Genomic DNA, 18,680 nt, shown 5'->3' with positions numbered 1-18,680 from the left:
TTCCCCGAGTTCGATAAACCTTAGGTCACCCACTTGAGGGAAATTGTTCTTGTCCTACAAACCTCTGCGCTTGGAGGCCCAACATAGTCTACAAGAATAGAAGCGTGCGTAGACATCAGACGACAGCCTGGGATAGCAAGGATGGACGTCGTTCTTTTATCCTTTGTTCTTGCCCGTAGTCGGACCCTGCTCTTCTTGATGATGACTGGATATTTTTGTATTGATGTGATCTTGATGTAGCTTGTGGCGAGTGTAAGACAACTCTTTATACTCATCTTTTCAGTACATGTACTTGTAACGATACCCATTCTTGCGAAACAACGAGATGCGTTTCTATCCCTGTCGAGGCCCTGGCGCCAAAATAAGGATAGGACCGCATCTTGGGCATTACAAGTTGGTATCAAAATAGTACCGACCTAGGAGCCCCCTTGATTGATCGAACTTGGCCGAGTCGAGTCTAGTGAAAAACTACTTTGAGTCTAGTTATATATCAGGGAGTAGGATTCTTTTTTCTCCTCTTCTATGCTCTGGTGAGGAATCTTGACATAATAATTTTAATTCTACTTCTCTTGTCACTAAAAAAATTTTAGGATCACGCGGATATTTTTGGAATCTATATGATGTCGATGTGACGGAGTTCTGTATTGCTGCCTCCTGTTGTGTTGATTTTATTCCGGGGAGTTAAGCTCGAGGGGATTCTTGAGCACATCGTGATAATTCAGATTTGTTAGTATCTCAGGACGAAGGATGTTCGAAATTGCTTCAATACTAGTAGTGGCAAGATAACCCCGGCATCCCCAGTACTGGTGTAGAGAGTTCGGGGGTACTGCCATACTTAGTATCGTTGTGATTATGAGGGTTTGAGATAGATGAGTTTCCGAGATCTCTGGTTATGTGTTGACGGATGTGATACACTGGACGGGTAGTGTTATTGCTAGGAGTTGAGTGATGAATTTTACTCCTTGTATCCGTGGACCCGATTGCATGACCAGAAAATTTTGGGAGTTCTTAGGTGGGAATTCAAATAGTTACTTATAGGATAATCTTCCAACAGATGCATGAGTGTGGTTGGGGTTCGACATCTAGTGGATTCGTTTGTTGACGGTCGTCTTACAACGATTCTCGTTGTGTCTTAAAGAGTCCTTGTAGCTTGCTATGACTCGGGGACGCTTCGTATGTCGTGTGCACTGCCTTTTACATGATGGATACTGTAGGATCGAGCCCATGCAAATCTATCTACGAAAATGTCGGATATAATCTATGTCATGAATTTGTTCCAGCTTGTGTCATAAGCCTCATCCTTTGTTTTGTTGGAGTATGGTAATTCGAGTTGCTTCGATGTCAAGTGGTGAATTCATATCTTTCCTAAGTGGTGTTTTCATATTTTTATGGGAATGCAAATTCTTTTGCTCAATCAAGTTGTCTTATCAATTCTTTGCAACGGAGTTGTCATGGCAATTCATTTCCAAATGGTGTGCTTCTCTTCGAGTCAATTCTATCATTTTCAAGATTTGCAAGATCAATCTCTCATTTCTTTCCGGAGTTCATCTCATCTGTCCCAAGTTGTCTTTGTTTTTCCCCGCCCTCCAGCCCTTTTTCTTCAATGTTTCAATTATCATCCAAATATCTTCCTTTCATTATTTCTTTTGCTATCTTTTCTTTTCTTTTGTTCCCGGTGAGTCTGGGTGAAGATTCTCAGGAGTTTCGAGTTCATCATTTATATGTTTTTGTTTTCTTCTCCCGTGGAGAAAATCAAGTTTTGGTGTCATCATATCCTTTTCATCCTTTAAATTCTTCCCATGTTGAAAATTCTTATCAAGCCTCTCTTGTTATACATATATCTCGTTTCTACCCGGAGGGCCGAAGATATCTCAGAGTCTCTTGTCTTCAATCCTTCTAATTAATTCGAGGTGCTAACCTCATCAGGATTTTACTTGTACCGGCACAATCAATATTTCTTAGCAATCCATTCATCCAGTGTTTTCTTTCAATGGGCCCATAACCCACAGGTTCTTTCCCAGGATCTTATCTGATTCTTGTAATCTTTTCCTGAAGATATCTAATTCTTTTTAAATATGACGTAAGAATGAATTCCATTAGTCATATTCCTTCCTCAAGGTCAATCTGAATTATTTCATCATTGGCTCAACTTTTCATATTCTTATTCCGGAGTGTCTTAGTTATTCTTCCTGGTGTTCTCCTCATCATTTTCAGCTTGGAAGACCGAAGGAGTGTTTCTATCAAATCTTGTCCATTCTTTTGAAGATTGTCATCTTAGCTCGTGCTATCTTCTCAATTGTTGTCAATCATGAGAAATTATCCATATATATCTGGTGCATTTCAATGCTGTTTTCATTTCTCAATCCTCCGAAGGTCATCATTTAAGAAGATTTCTTCATTCTTAGCTTTCAGCTTTCACTCTCAAGTTCTTCTCAATTGTTGTCTCTTCGTTCGTATCTCAGTTATTCTGGTGTCTTGTTCAAGTTTTCTCTCAGGTGGATCATGATCTCTTCGCTATCTTGTATCTCCATTCATTCTTGGTATCATTATTCATTTGTGAATTCTTACCGGTGTTTCTTCCAAGATTTCTTCTAGTTCATGCTCATATCTCTTCGTGAAGCTTCATCTAAGTCATGACACGGCCTGAATCCTATTCTTTTCATCCTTCATATCTTTGTATCATTCTTTTGTATACGGAGGTTCGTCATGGTGGTTCTTCAAGATTTCATTCGTTCTCAATGAGTTATTCAAGATTCTTGTTGGAGAACCTCAAGTATTCTTTCTCTTGCATTTGAAAGTGCAATTCTTCCTCCTTTTTCCTTTGAGGTGGTGTTATAGCTTTCTTGATTCATGAGGAGTCCCTTCGAGAATTGTTTCAGGAATGGGATATTTAAACCCACCAATTCTATGATCATGAGATACTTTTAACCCATGGTTTCTTCATTGAGTTATCTTGGATTAGATTTCACCTAAAGCTTTCCTAAGGATTGTTTCTATTATGGTGATTATTGTCGTTCCAAGTTCTCAACATATTCTCTTGGTGTAAGAAGTTTTGCCTTTCTTGTTGCATCCAAGCAATCTTTGTTTTTATTAGTGTCTGGTTGTCACCTCATTATTTTGAAATGGTTTCCATAAGCCCACAACAAGCTTGTTCTTTTCGTTGTTGGTTTTCCAACAACTCCGTTCAATTATTTTGCAAGGAGGCTTGCCAAATTCAATTGTGGTAGTAGTTGTCATTTTGTTCTCCATTCTTTCCTCTCAATGATCTAGTTTCTATTCTCTTGTCCGGAGATGTTGTGATGTTGCTCTTGTTATTCAAACATCTCAGGTTGTCAAGATCATGTTCTTTCCTTGCTTGTCAATTTAGTTGGTTTGTTGTGAATCTTGCCAACATATTTCCATCTTAAAAAAAATTTGTCCTCAATTTCCTACCAAAGTGCTACCGACATTTTGTGTGAATTCTTGTTGGTTTTCTCATATCATTCTTCATCTCTGTCTAACCTTCAAGGGTCGTTGGTTTGACTCGTTTGTCAAAGAAGCGACTAAGTTTTACCTCTTGCTCTTCTCTTCCTCTCCCCCCTTTCATTCTTAGATCTCGGGGTGAGATCTCTTACTAGTGTAGGAGAGTTGTGACAGCCGAGACCGATGCTCCAGAAGATTCGCCTTTTATTCCGTTGCCGCCGTGCGATGAGATTGTCTGTCGCATTCATCATCGCATCATGCACATCATCTGCATGGCATCGGCACTCCGTTGCCGCCAGTTTTCAAACCTTGCATCTGTTATTAGTTGTCGGTTCTCTTCGTTTTAGTCATTGACCGTTTTGAGCCCAACCACACACGCACGCGCCCACGACATTGTTTAAAAATTGTTTTTCAAAGTGCGTTGAAGATATTGTCTGATTGGGTTGAAACTTGGCGTGCGGTCTTATTCGAGTGTAGGTAGGTCACGTGCCAAACTTCGTCGCAATTGGAGTCCGTTTGATACCCGAACGGTCGACCGTAGTGCACCGTATTTGGTTAATTTATCAGACGTTTTTCAGTTTTAAAACTCGTGTCACGAGCTGCTCATTTCCCTCTCATCTTAGCCCCAAACCCGGCTACACAGCCCACCATAGCCCACCTAGTGCCTAGGCATCGTCGTAGCCGTCCGATCTCGATCGGATGGTCAAAGACCGGACTAAAAATCCCCTCAAACCCTAGCCACTACTATAAATAGCAAGCCCCTTCCAAATTAGTCTCCCCCCTCTCCTTCTCCTCAGAATACATGCCCCGCCGCTCCTTCCATGCCACTTGGCAGTGATACGTCTCAAACGTATCTATAATTTTTGATGGTTTTACGCTGTTATCTTGTCATCTTTGGATGTTTTATGTACCTTTTATATCTTTTTTTGGACTAACTTATTAATTCAGTGCCAAGTGTCACTTCGTGTTTTTTTCTGTGTTTTTGGCTCTTTTCAGATCTGATTTTGGAACAGAGTCCAAATGGAATAAAATCCCCGAAATGATTTTTTTCCAAATGGAAGAAGATCAGGGGGGCTATGGGCCAAGCCAGGAGGGCTCCTGGGATCCCACAAGCCCCCACTCCGACACCAGGGGGAGGCGGCGGTGGCAGGGCTTGTGGCCTCCCTGGCCGCCCCCTGACCTAGATCTTTGGCCTATATATTCCCTAAAATACAGCAAAAAATCAGGGGAGCCTCGAAAATACTTTTCCGCCGCCGCAAGCTTCCGTTTCCGCGAGATCTCATCTGGAGACCCTTCCCGGCGCTCTGCCGGAGGGGACTTTGGAGTTGGAGGGCTTCTTCATCATCATCATCGCCCCTCCAATGACTCGTGAGTAGTTCACTTCAGACCTACGGGTCCGTAGTTAGTAGCTAGATGGCTTCTTCTCTCTCTTGGATCTTCAATACAAAGTTCTCCATGATCTTCATGGAGATCTATCCGATGTAATCTTCTTTGGCGGTGTGTTTGTCGAGATCCGATGAATTGTGGATTTGTGATCAGATTATCTATGATATATATTTGAGTCTTTGTTGATTTCTTATATGCATGATTTGATATCCTTGTAAGTCTCTCCGAGTCTTGGGTTTTGTTTGGCCAACTAGATCTATGATTCTTGCAATGGGAGAAGTGCTTGGTTTTGGGTTCTACCATGTGCTGACCTTTCCCAGTGACAGTAGGGGCAGCAAGGCACACATTAAGTAGTTGCCATCAAGGGTAACAAGATGGGCTCTGTCGTTGATATGAGATTGTCCATCTACATCATGTCATCTTGCTTAAGGCGTTACTCTGTTCTTTTGGACTTAATACACTAGATGCATGCTCGATAGCGGTCGACGTGTGGAGTAATAGTAGTAGATGCAGAAAGTATCGGTCTACTTGTTTTGGACGTGATGCCTATAGATATAATCATTGCCATAGATATCGTCACGACTTTGCGCGGTTCTATCAATTGCTCGACAGTAATTTGTTCACCCACCGTCTACTTGCTTTCATGAGAGAAGCCACTAGTAAACACTACGCCCCCCGGGTCTATTCACATCCATCGTCTACACCTCCGCTTTTACTTTGCTTTGTTACTTTGTTGCTTTCAGTTCTCACTTGGCAAACAATTTATAAGGGATTGACAACCCCTTCATAGCGTTGGGAGCAAGCTTTTGTGTTTGTGCAGGATCTTGTGATACTCCTCCACTAGATTGATACCTTGGTTCTCAAACTGAGGGAAATACTTACCATCGCTGTGCTACATCACCCTTTCCGCTTCGAGTGAACACCAACGCAAGGCTCCAAGGCCACGGGGGAAATCCTTTGCATATTTGCCTAGGAAGTCCCTTAAGGCGTAGCCGCAGCAGAAGGATTCCTGATGCCCTCGACACGACTATTCTTGGCGTCGTTGCCAGGGAAGCACGGCTGACATCACGCAACAACCCCGCCGCCACCTGACCGTCGTAGCAGCTGCCCTCGCCAACCCCACGCTGTAACCTGTCCCTCCACCACTAGCCACCGTCGTGGCCCTCGCGACCCAGATCGAGCCCATCAGGGCCCGAACTGGCCCGCACGCCCTGCTCGCTCGGGGAGAGGAGCAGCACGAGCGCAGCTCCCTCCTCCCGCGACTCTCAGCGCAGCTCGCTGGCCCCAAGTGCCGCGGCGCCGCCTCCCGCCGGACAACGCGCCGCCAGCAGCCGGTAGTTCCCGTCGCTAGGTGCTGCACCGCACAGCCCCGAGCTCCCGATCCAATCGGGATCTGGATCCCGCCAGGGAGGACGAGGCAACTACCGTGCCAGGCCGCCCCTTCGCCTCGGGCCTCGCCCAACCCACGAACCGGCCTAGCCGCGGGGCCTCCTCTCCAATCGCCATGGCCTAGTCGAGCCGAGCGAGTGTGTGGGCTGCCTCTCGCGCTGCCTTGGGTCGTCTCCCTTTCGGCCTGCCCAGCCTCTTCCGCCATGGGATGCTAAGGTGAGCCAGCACCCGAGCCCTCTATCTTGCGCCCCGTGCGCATTTTAGTATATTGCGTCCATGCCTGTTTCGGCCCAATAGTTAGTTTCGGCCCGTAGGTTTTTCTTTATTACGATGAATTTAGTAATTTTTAGAAAAAGCATATTTTTCAAATGCACGCAACTTTTAATTCGTGCGTCGGATCACAGCAAGTTTTTATATGTAACTTGGCTAGAATTTCTCGTAGGTTAATATTTTCCAACCCTCATGCATTTTTAAAAATGTTTAGAATGTTTGTTGCATCGGTTTGCGTGTTGATGTGATAGAAATGGTTTAGGTCGTAGTTAATTAACTGTAGTTCCGTTGGATATGAGCCATATATGTAAATGGACTAGAACGACGAGTAGAGTCACGTGAACCACTTTGTTTTGCTGTTTAACAAACATAAAATGTGGTTAGGACAGATATGTACAGATTACAAAGTTAATACGTGGGGTCGTTTCGGAAATGCTATATGTCGTTTCCGGCCTCATTTAAAATGCCTAAGTAGATTAATTTGTGCTTCACCCCCTTTCCATGTTAAAAACATTTTAAAATTGTCGTGTAAATAAATGGGAGTGAACTAAATAATTAAATGTGGAGTTCCGTCAATATGCAACTCGTTGCATATTGAGCTTCACTTAATGTGTAGTGTTTGATTGTGTGAATTGCCATGCCATGCCTTGCATATTTGAAACTGCTCATGCATCATGTGTTGTGCATCATATCGTTCATGTGTCGTGGTGAATATCGTGTGTTGATTCTTTTCCGGTTTGCTTCGTCTCGATAGAGTTCTGCAAGCGTGTCGAAATGTGATGATCCGTTCGACTACGTCGGTTCGTCTGCTTCACGGAGTCATTCTTTTTTCAAGCGGGAACTCACGCAAGATGAACATTTCCCTAGATACAATTACTATCATTGTCATGCTAGTTGTCTCGATTCTTTCGTTATGTCGCGCTGCCTACCACCTGTTAAATGTCAGCCTCCCAACATTGCCATAAAAACCTTCAACCTTTCTACAACCTAGCAAACCACTGATTGGCTATGTTACTGCTTGTTTAATCATTGGATAGCATTGCTAGTTGCAGGTGTAGCTGCTTCCATGTGCAAACATGGATTCCTTATTATATCACCATATTAATGATATTTAAATTAATACACCTATATACTTGGTAAACAGTGGAAGGCTCGGCCTTTCTAGCCTGGTGTTTTATTCCACCTTTGTCGCCTTAGTTTCGGCTACCGGTGTTATGTTTCATAACTTAGCGCTCCTAACATGCTTGGGGTTGTTATGGAGACCCCTTAGATTCTTGTTTTGGGATCAAGCTTGTCTGGCAAGGCCCAACATTGGTACTATATTTGCCAACATAATAATCCTGCTAATACTGAAAACATAGGGAGTTAGCACTACACGAGGAGTAATTCAACATAATATAGGGGGGCAGTGTTGATGGTGTTGGTCCCAAAAAGAGCAGCTTATTAACGCTACCCGGGGCAACTCGACGTTTGGCGTGGTAACCAACGCTCATCCGGTGTGCTCTGAGAACGAGATACGCGGCTCCTATCGGGATTGTTGGCACGTCGGGCGGCCTTGCTGGACTTGTTTTACCTTTCTCGAGCATCTTGTGCGAGGGATTCCAAGGATGCTTTGGGTTATCTCGAGGTTGAGTTTTTCCAATAGGAACCCGAGGAGATCATGGGTCTCCCTGATCGAGGTCATTCCGTCGCAGCGTGTGGTAGTTTATGATGGACTAGTTGGAGCACCCCTGCAGGGTTAAATCTTTCGGAAAGCCGTGTCCGCAGTTATGTGGCAACATGGAAACTTTTTTAACATCCGGTTCTAGATAACTTGAAGTTGACTTAATTAAAACTTACCAATTGAGTGCGTAACCGTGACGGTCTCTTTCGTGAGCTCCTTCTCCGATCGAGGATACGGTGGGGTTATGTCTGACGTAAGTAGGTGTTCAGGATCATCCTTTTGATCATCAGTAGTTCACGTCTTCTATGCGTAGATCACCCCCCTCTTTTATTCTTGTACTCATAAGTTAGCCACCTCAAATAAATGCTTAGTCGCTTGCTGCAGCCTCACCACTTAACCATAGAGCACCCATTAAGCTGTGCTAGTATTGATACATTTGGAAATGAGATTGCTGAGTCCATGTGGTCACAGGTTACTACAACACCAGTTGAAGTTACACGTAAAGGATATTAAGACGTGAGCGCGATTATTGTTCATTTGGAGTTTCTTCTTCTTCTTCTTCTTTGATCTAGGATGGGTTCCAGGCCGACAGCTTGTGATAGCAAGGATGGACGTTGTTCTTTTATCGTTTGTTTTCGTCCGTAGTCGGACCCTGCTCTTCTTCATGATGACTGGATATTGTTGTATTGATGTGATTTTGATGTAGCTTGTGGCGAGTGTAAGCCAACTCTTTACTCATCTTTTCAGTATATGTACTTGTAACGATATCCATTCTTGCGAAACGACGAGATGCGTTTAAATCCTTGTCGAGGCCCTCACATCAAAATAAGGATAGGACCGCATCTTGGGCGTTACAGTCGTGCACTATCAGAATAGCCTACGGGGTGTCACGAAGTAGTGGAGGGAGAAGGGTTGTGCCGTGGCTTGAGGTGCGGCTAGCCTCTCTACCCTCCACTATATATAGGAGGGAGGGAGGGGTGGCGCCCTAGGGAAAACCCTAGGGGTTCAGCCGGCGCACCAAGGGGGGGAGGAGTCCTCCTTCAATTCGGTTTGGTGGAGGAGGAGTCCTCCTCCTAGTAGGTTTTCCCCACCTCTCTCTCTTTTTCCACTTCGGCCGAATAGGACCACTTGGGCTAGCTGCCCAGCCCACCAGGGACTGGTGCACCACCCTTGGGCCTATTTGGTCCCTCTCCAGGTGGGTGGCCCCTCCCGGTGAAACCCCGGGACCCATTCGTCACTCCCGGTACTTTACTGGTAATGCCCGAAATCCTTCCGAAAGCCAAATGTATCCTTCCTATATACCAATCTTTGTCTCCAAACTATTCCGGAACTCCTCGTGACGTCCGGGATCTCATCCGGGACTCCGAACAACATTCGGTCACCAACATACATAATTCCACTCTACCGAAACGTCGTTAAACTATAAGTGTGCAGACCCCGCGAGTTCAGAAACTATGTGGACATGACCGAGACACTCTCTGATCAATAACCAATTGCAAATGAATTGAAACAGAGAAAGAAAAATCAACAAAATCGATGAAAATCAAGAAATAAACAAAGAAAGATGAAGAAACTAAAAAAGAAAATCAAAGAGGTTGGTGAACACCAAGAAAGACACAAGAAAACAAAGAAAAATGACGAAAACCAAGAAAGATGCAAAGAAAACAAAAGAAATGATGAAAACAAATAAAGAAACAATAAAAGGCAAAGACCAGTGAAGTACGAGAAAGACACAAGGCAAAACAAGGAGAAAGCAAAGCAAAGAAAAGAAAAACAAGTGAAATCATGAAAGAAAGAAGAGACCCGTTGAAAAAACAAAGAAAAAATGAAAAATTAATAAAGGAAACAAATGAAGAAACAAAGAAAACCGAAAAAAAGAAAGCGAAGAGGCTCACTTAGTAGCTACAGAGTGAGGGACGGTGGACGCTTCAAGCGAGACCGAAGGTCTACATATTGTGAGCGAGATATATATGTTCTGCATCAATGTTTAAGCCGAAGGATATGAGAGCTCCCCTTTAGTGCCTACTAGGGGCATGTTTGCCGACACACCACTCCAACGAAATTGCCCGCTCCGCTCCTCTCGGCGCTGGAAGCACTCTAGCGAGCAAGTTGAGCGGTCATGGAGCGTTCGGTTGGCCCCGCTCCAGGAAAGCATAGGCTGCCAACCGATTGGAGGCAAATACAACCCTCTCGAGTGCGATAGAGAGAGAGAGAGGCGACATAAATGGGAGCATACAAGTTTGCGTTTTTCACTTGGCGGTGGCATTTTATGTAATTTTGACTCGATTCGGATTTTGCTGAAACAATGAGTGACAGAAGGGTTGCTCCAAAAAAATTAACTATGCGCCGCTCCGCTCCACCACTTCAGCCCCACAAATTAGGGGAGTTCGGGTACGCTCCGCTCGCTCCGACAATGGAGTTGGGAGCAAAATTGTTGCCGGACGGTCTCTAGCTTATCTTCTAGACTGTATTCCTCGAAGGTCACTAAACCAGCTCTCCATTATCCGTTTTCAATTATATTTGTTTCGTTCGTTCATTTTTCTTCCCTCCGTTTGATCATTGTGAACACGAGTTCCATTACGTTCCGCATTCAAAAAAATACATGAAAAAAGGAATATAGAACTTCAAAAATATTGAGAATAAGGTCATCTTTGATTTATAGGATTTTCAAAACGCGGCGATATAGAAAATATAGCTTTTGAGTGGCATGTACACTTGGATCCTATAGGATTCACATAGAGTGTTTGGTGCAAGTGAAAAAAGAAAGGAATTGGAAAAGGAAGTTGGATTTCATGCTAGATTTACATTGAAATATAATACATTTGGTTCCATAGGAAAAAATCCTATAGGACCCAATCATGTGAATCAAATGACAAACGTAGGAAAAAATCCTATGGATTCTAACCCTCCAAAAATCCTACGAAATTGCTTTGAATCAAAGGAACCCTAATTGGAGTAACAATAGCCATAGGAACAGATCCTTCATGTAAAACAAGAAGAAATAAAGAAACACTAAACTACTTTGTTCATTGGGTATTAAGCCTAATAAGAACTATAAAAAATTACATCTTGGAAGTGGAGTTAGTAGTTTTATTCTTGACACATGCCATTAGAATAATAATTAGAAAAAAGGATATTAGATGAACCGGTAAAGAAAGATTAAAAATGATGGAAGGATACATAGAACACCATTATTTAAAATGAATATTATCTACTAAAAAAACTCAACATAAACAACCTTCACAGATCTATACAGGAATAAGAAAACTGCATAATGAGAAGTTGTACTGAATTATATTAACTTAATTGAATGTCACAAACATTAATTGAATTTCATGAACACCATTTGAATTCCATGGATGTTGTTTTAGTACGAAGTACTACTCTCCATCCCACAACATAAGATCATTCTTCAAGCTATGTTAGCTTCAAAAACAATCTTATATTGTGGGATAGAGGGAGTGCATTTTTCTACATTTCGTGAATTTCACTCGAATATCGTGAACCATTTTTGGATTCCATGAAGTTCATTGGAATTTCTTCAACATTTATTTGAATTTTGTGTAGATTATTTTAATTTTATGAACATTTTGATTGGATGAAACAAAATGTAAATTCCTTGAACTTTTTGGAATTCCATGAACTTTTTGTGACTTCATAAATTTTGAATTCACTAAACTTATACTGGATTTCATGCACTTTATTTGAATTGCATGATTTTTTTTAATTTGATGAACAAATATTTTAGTTACATATACATTATTTGAGTCAATGAACTTTATTCGAATTTCATGAACATTATTTCAATTTCATGAACTTTATTTGGATTCCAGGAAAATGTTTGCGAATTTCTTGAACATTATTTAAATTTCATAAAAATGATTTCCATGAACTTTAAGAATAATTTGAAATTCCGTGAATTGTTTTTGAATTTATGATTTGTGTGAATTCCATGAACATTTTTTAATTCCGCGAACTTTTATTGAATTCCATGAACTTTTATTGAATTCCATGAACCTTATTTGAATTCCATGGAAAAATATTCAATTTTCATCAACATTATCTGAAGTCCATGAAGTTTATTTTAACTTAACGAACACTTTTGAATCTCAAGAACTTTATATGAATTTCATGAACATTTGTTGAATTGCATTAATATTTCTCCAAGTACATGAATGTTTATTTGAAAAAATATCTTGTATATAGAAAAAAGGTTCATGAATCTGGAAAATTTGGTAGTCGGAAAAAGTTCACAGTTTAAAAAAATCGTGAATTTGCATTCATTCATGCGTTTGAAAACTTACGTATATTCAAAAAAGAAAGCAGGGGTTTTGAAAAAAGGTTCATGAATTTGGAAAAATGCAAGTTTAAAAATGTTAACAAACTCAATAAAATGTTTATGAATTTTAAAAACTACCAACCTTGATTTTTTTAAAGAATTTTGATTGGTTGTGAATTTCAAAGAAATGTAATTTGAAAAAAAAGTTTGCATATTTGAAAAAGTTCACACATTTGAAAAAGGAATTCACGAAACAAAAAAAGAAAAGAAAAACTAAAAAAAGGATCAGGAAACAACCTAACAGAAAATCAAACAGAAAACCAAGATAAAAACCATTCATAACTTTTAGAAGCTCCCAAGAACTGTTGGAAATTTCATGAATCTTCCTGTGACATGTTTGAAAAGACAAAGAAGCAACTCTGTACATGGGCAGCGCATTACGTACGACTACTGTGCGCTAGTTTGCTTTTTTTATTTCTTGAGCAAAATGCACTAGTTTGCGAAATGAACTATAACTACCGCCTGAAGCGCTAAATAGCATGTGGGGAAGGACTTGCCTCCTGTGTAGCTTAAAACTATAAAAGCCTATGTATGTATGGGCTTAAGCTTACCGGCCCAACACGAATTGACATCTCGTCCACAAACCGTGACCTCTTCGTCGTCCTCCCTCGCACTCTGCATTCGGTTACCTCGCATACCAGGCACTCCCCCAGTTCCTCCTCTTACCCGCGTCGCCGGCAGATATGCTATTATCCCCAGGACTCGCGGCACCGGCGGCGTCTCACCCATCCCCCTTACTCACCTCCGCCATCCTCGGCGACCGTGCTACTCTAGGAGGCCTTCTCCAACCGGCCGCAACGACGTCGAAGACCCGCTGCTACAGCCGCGTTCGTAGCCGCCCGCTGCTCCGCTACGCGACCGCCGACGCCGCTTCTATTGCGGATATCGTATCGACCAGTAGCACTAAGTGCCGCCTGGACCGCGACCAGCTCCGGAGGGTCTGCCAAGAACCCGACCTCGAGGGGGCAGTTAACCTGCTCGACGAAATGCTTAGTCGGAGAGGCGGCACCGGCGCGTCAGGCCAACTCGCGCCCGAAGAGCAGGCCGCGGTCCTCCAGTGCTACGTCGACGCGCTCTCGCTGGCCTCCCTCAGACGAGGCCATCGCCTGCTCTCCAAGTCCACGTCCCGGCACTCCGGGATCGCCACGCCCATCGTGCTCAGGATCGCCACTCTGTACTGCAAGCTCGGCGCACCCGCCGACGCGCGGCGCGTCCTCGAGGGAGCGTCGAGGCCGGCACCGGGGAAGCCCGCGGACGCGGCGCAGGCGAAGCGGAAGGAGGCGTACGAGAAGGTGCGCGAGCTGCATGAGCAGATACGCGCGGCGGGGTACGTGCCGGACACCCGATTCGTGCTGCACGACATTGACGAGGCCGCCAAGGAGCGCGCGCTCATGTACCACAGCGAGCGCCTGGCCATCGCGTTCGGGCTGGTGAGCACGCCGCCCGGCACACCGCTGCGGGTCATGAAGAACCTCCGCATCTGTGGGGACTGCCACAGCGCCGTCAAGCTCATCGCCAAGGTGACCGGCCGCGAGATCATCGTCAGGGACAACAAGCGGTTCCACCATTTCAAGGACGGCGCCTGCTCCTGCGGGGACTACTGGTGAGACAGCCTGCCATTGGCATCCATTTCTCTCTTACTCTAGTTTAGTGTCTCGACGAATCCTGTTAATTTTGGCAAAGGCTTTTTGTCTTGTATAAGTGGTGAGAACAATGAGGCAATTTGTTTAGCCAAAATGTGACATGATGCATTAGCCAGCTATAGATGACACATGGAACGATTGTGCACTGCTACAGCGAAATTTGATCGATCAAACATGATGAAGCTCACAATTCCTCCTAGGAAAACCCCTCGTATTTTCACAAATCGAAGCAAAGAATCAAGAGAACAAAACAGGGAAGCTGAGGAAAGCTATCATGTGCAGTGGGGAAGGAGGAGGTATCAGGGGCTCTGCTCAATCCGTGCCCGGCGAGGCCGCGCCACCACCGACCGCGGCTGTGACTGGCAGACCTGCGCCGGGAACTTGCATCCGAACCTCTTGGTCACCATTGAACCCCACCTGCCCTCCGCAGCCGGTGCCGCGCCCCTATCCCCAGCGGCGCCGCCTCGGCGGTCTATCTTCTGAATGGCTTTCCTCATGGTGGTGCACTCCCGCTCTAGCTCCTGCACCCGGTTCCGCATGCTGTCCATGTCCAGCCTGAGCATTTGGTTTCCCCTGGTCGCCACCCGCCATGTCCGACCACCATCGCTGTCGCCTTCTTCCTCTCCTTGGACTGCTGCACCGCCTTCATTCGCCACCATCGTCCGGGCGATGGCCCGGCGCAGCTGGAGCTGCTCGAAGAAGAGCACCTGCACCACCGTCCGCAGCGGCAGACGCTCGTTCTGCGCGGCATGCGTGCACGCCTCCAGCGTCAGCTTGCGCCCGTCCACCACGCCGCTCACCTTCTCCTTCTCCTCTTCCCTCAGCGCTGGATGTGCCTGCACAAAGAACAGCAGCGGCTTCTGAGCACCGGCATTGCGCCGCAAGCATCGATCAAGATGGCATTCGAAATGTGCTCGGCAGAAACCTTGATGTAGATGTCGACGGCACGGTAAAGGCCGTCGTCGTAGACGCGGGCGCCGTCCGGCAATGCCCATGCGAGGTCGCAGAACTTGTCTGTCTTCAGGTTGGCGTCCGTGGCGATCTCCCCAAGGTAGGCGTCCATCAGCCTGCCCACGGCCAGCATGGCTCGTCTGCTAGCCTCTCTGCCCGGCGTCTCCGCCTCGCTGCACTCCTCGTCGACCTCCTCGACACCGCCGCCTCGGCCCTCGAGGAAGTGCCGCACGATGCGCTCCACACAGTCCACGTCGTAGAGCGTCTCCACGAGGTACGAGTAGCTCGGGATGAGCAGGTCGTCGACGGCCGCGTCGGGCAACCTGGAGGCCACGCGCCGCTCCAGCATGTCACGGGAAGCCTCTGATGCCTGCAGAATGTTTGCCGTGCGCAGCAGGCCGAACAGGACGCGCGCGGTGGTGGCGCCCACTGCCGTGCCGGTGTGGGCACTGCTCTTGATGGTCTCCTCCGGGAGGTTGACAATGACGGTCTCGAGTAGCGCCTTCTGGTCGCCGTCCGCCGACCGTGGCGCGGCAGCCGCGGCGGCGGCACCACCGCCGGCGTGCCGGTCAGAGCGTGAAAGCCCAGGGATCGACCGCTTGGCGTAGGCGATGAGAGCCCCCTCCAGGACCTCAGGGCCGACGCCCCGCTCCCTCATGGCGGCAATGACACGGGTGAACGTGGACAGGGACAAGCCGGCGAGGTCGTCGAACAGCGTGGACGTGGCCCCGGCGCCGGCATTTTTCTTGTGGCGGGGGCGGTCGCCGGCTCCCGCGTCGTTGATGGGCCAGCCGAAGAGCGCGGTGGGCGTGGACGCGGCGGCCTTGGCCGCAATGGCGTCCACGCAGCGGGACACCAGGCCGAGGTCGTCGGCGAGGGGGAGAAGACCCTCGCAGGACCTGAGCGCGCGGATGGCGTCCCTGGGGTTCCTGAGCACGGTGTGCGACATGAAGCGGTCGGCGCGGGAGACGAGGTTGTCCTCGGCGTGGTCGTCGGACATGCCGAGGCGCTCGGCGGCGCAGCGGAGCGGCGCGGCGGTGGCCGGCGTGAGGTCGAGCTTGACGCCGTAGCAGAACTTGGCGGCCAGCTCGAACGCCTCGGCGCCGCCGGGGAAGTCCGGGAGGCGGATGCGGTGCGCGTCGGCCTCCTCGTCTGCCTCCAGCACCACCTCCTCCTCCCTGATCTCCCCTGCCCCATCTTCCTCCTCCTCATCCCCCCCTCCCCCCGCCTGCCTCGCCAGGCTCGATTCCTTGTTCATAATCAGGTCGTGGATCTTCTTGCTCTTGGACATTAGCGGGAACTGCAAGCAAGGCATCAAACGAAACCTCAGCCGCAGGTCAGTTTAGTCTCAAGATCAAGAACCGCGGTGAAATCCCAAGCTCGAGACAGTGACAGTGCAAGATTGGCAGCGGACGGTGAGCAAGACAAACAAAAATGCGAGTTACTGGAACTGTTTCCACCAGGACGAGGGATGGGGAAAAGCGGGAATTTCATGGCAGAGTAGAGACAAGAATCAGCACCAACCTTGTGGAGATGGAAGGTCATGTCGCCCACCTCGATCACGACGTCGCTGGGGAGCCCCGTGGTGCAGAACCTGCCGAGCACAAGCACAAACAAAAATTGAAGATCAGGGAACGCCAAATGCAATCGCCCGGCGGAAGAGACGACAAGGAGGATCAGTCGCTTGCCATGCTTGGCCCTTGGGGCTGTGCTGCTGCTGATCCTCCCTCTTTCCCTTGGCTTTCCTGCTCCCCTGCATCATGGCGACAATCCTCGAAGCCACTCTCTGCTAAGGCATTTGGGGAGTGATGGATGGATGCTCGGCTCGGCTCGGCTCGGCTCGCGTACAAGGAGCAGGAGAACGGGGAGCTTGCTCGGTCGCAATAATGGCGTACCCCTGGTATTCTGGCGTCTGTATTAGGTGCGGAGTTAAATGATTCCGATTTTAGGAGTGAGGACGGAGGGAGAAGGAGGCAGGATGGCGAATTTTGTTTTCTTTGAGCGAGTGCCACCGCCACCCTGCTCTCCTGCTCAGCTTGCCTCAAAAGCACGTATCCTCCATCACCCCACCCCGCTTTGTTAATTTGTTTATTCAACCAACAGTGCTGGCTTTCTCCTAAACTACAGTTTCAGCAACCCCTCTCTGCAAGACTCGACTGCCGTCCACCCTACTGACTTAAAAATACTCTTTCTTTTTTGGTATAATCGCCATCAGGATCGGTCACAGCAAGAGTGAAGCTCACGTAGAGTGCTAGGGCCGTTCACGTGTTCGGTATGCCTCGACCTGGCCCTGCCAACCACCTCACATAAAACTGAAGCAGTTTCCAAACGCATCAGTTTCCCGGGAATTCAGTAGGAACGCCGAGATTTTTACAGTGTGCTATACCCAACGAGATGACTCGTCCGGAGTTGCTCATTTTGTAGAGTTACTAGTGATCCAGAGGCCCGTCTGTCCGGATCACGCGACAAGCCAAAAGCGGCATTAGATTAGCCCAACTGGGCGCGAGCCGGGCTGATTAGGCGCTAACAACGAGAGGAATGAAGGGAATCTCGCGGCACGAGACCAGGTAAAGACTGTTCTTTTCGTTAACACCAACGTCCATGCCGCCATTACCATATGATCCAGCCATCTCTCTCTGTCAGACAGGTCAAGCGACCAGGAACACCGAAGCCTGCAGGTTTTTGAACTTTGAAGAACTCGCGCCGCTGCCTTGGGAAAATGTTTGAATCGTCCAAGGACATCATCGCCTGACCTGGCCGTGATAAATGGGGAGGCGTGCTCCGGCCATGAATGCCGGAGGCGCTGGCGTACCCGCCATTTATTGCGTAGAGGGACGGAGATACAGAGAGAGGTGCAGGTTTACAGTGGTGGTAGGTAGATCACGACGCAGCGCCAGGTACCCGGCGAGCCGGCTGCTCCCTCGCCGCACCAAAAGAGGCTTCGGTGTCACTGGTCACCAGCGCTCGTGCCGGTGGGGGTGTGTCAGTCCGCCTCTGCCCGGTGCGTGGTGGGCGTGCCTGCGTCGTGTGCCGGAGATCGATGGGCTTGGCGCCTGGCAGTGCGCCATGGCGTGCCGTGGTATGGGGCATGGAAGGAGCACACGAAAAGGCACGGACAAAGCCACAGTCACTGCCTTAACCTGGTTCATATCTTTTCTAAAAACAAACCTGGTTCATGTATATACTACCAATACGCTGTGGAAGCTTGTCATCACCCATGACACGAGGCAACAGTTCATAAGGGACGTGTGTGCTCACTTTTGGCTGCCTTAGAACATCTACAGCAACCCTGTATAATGTCCTGACCAATAAAATACGGGTCCACGTGAAAAAAGTTGTCCGATCAGACCTGTATAGGACCGCGACCTGTAAATATTTACGGGGTGTGACAATAGTTCGTCTTCAACCTTTAGATTTATGGGATGGGAGGCCAATCCGACCTCACCCCCTATCCGTAGCGAGATTTGGCACGAGGGAAATTTTCGCGCGGATGTTTCCGCTTCCCACCCCCTTCGCTGCCATTGCCCCGCCTTCGTCCGCTCTGGTTCATCTTCCCCGGTCATTCTTCGTCGCCATG

General features: G+C 47.3%; 2 protein-coding genes across 2 annotated transcripts; one reads left to right on the top strand and one right to left on the bottom strand.

The window, feature by feature from the left end:
• Positions 1 to 13,118: 13,118 nt before the first annotated feature.
• On the top strand, positions 13,119 to 14,311 carry LOC123452398 (pentatricopeptide repeat-containing protein At4g30700). The gene has a single exon (XM_045129047.1). The coding sequence runs from the start codon at positions 13,193 to 13,195 to the stop codon at positions 14,114 to 14,116; it is 924 nt and encodes a 307-aa protein (XP_044984982.1). The 5' UTR covers positions 13,119 to 13,192; the 3' UTR covers positions 14,117 to 14,311.
• LOC123452397 (BTB/POZ domain-containing protein At5g66560-like) lies at positions 14,236 to 17,174 on the bottom strand. Its single transcript, XM_045129046.1, has 4 exons — positions 16,792 to 17,174; positions 16,628 to 16,697; positions 15,078 to 16,403; positions 14,236 to 14,988 (listed from the first exon to the last, which is right to left on the bottom strand). Exons 1-4 carry the CDS (start codon positions 16,863 to 16,865, stop codon positions 14,452 to 14,454), a joined length of 2,007 nt encoding a protein of 668 aa, XP_044984981.1. The 5' UTR covers positions 16,866 to 17,174; the 3' UTR covers positions 14,236 to 14,451.
• Positions 17,175 to 18,680: the final 1,506 nt, after the last annotated feature.

Source organism: Hordeum vulgare, chromosome 5H, assembly GCF_904849725.1.
Source record: "Hordeum vulgare subsp. vulgare chromosome 5H, MorexV3_pseudomolecules_assembly, whole genome shotgun sequence".
Taxonomy (NCBI): Eukaryota; Viridiplantae; Streptophyta; class Magnoliopsida; order Poales; family Poaceae; genus Hordeum; species Hordeum vulgare.
The sequence above is the reverse complement of the archived record's forward strand: the minus strand, read 5'-3'. Positions and strand labels throughout refer to the sequence as shown.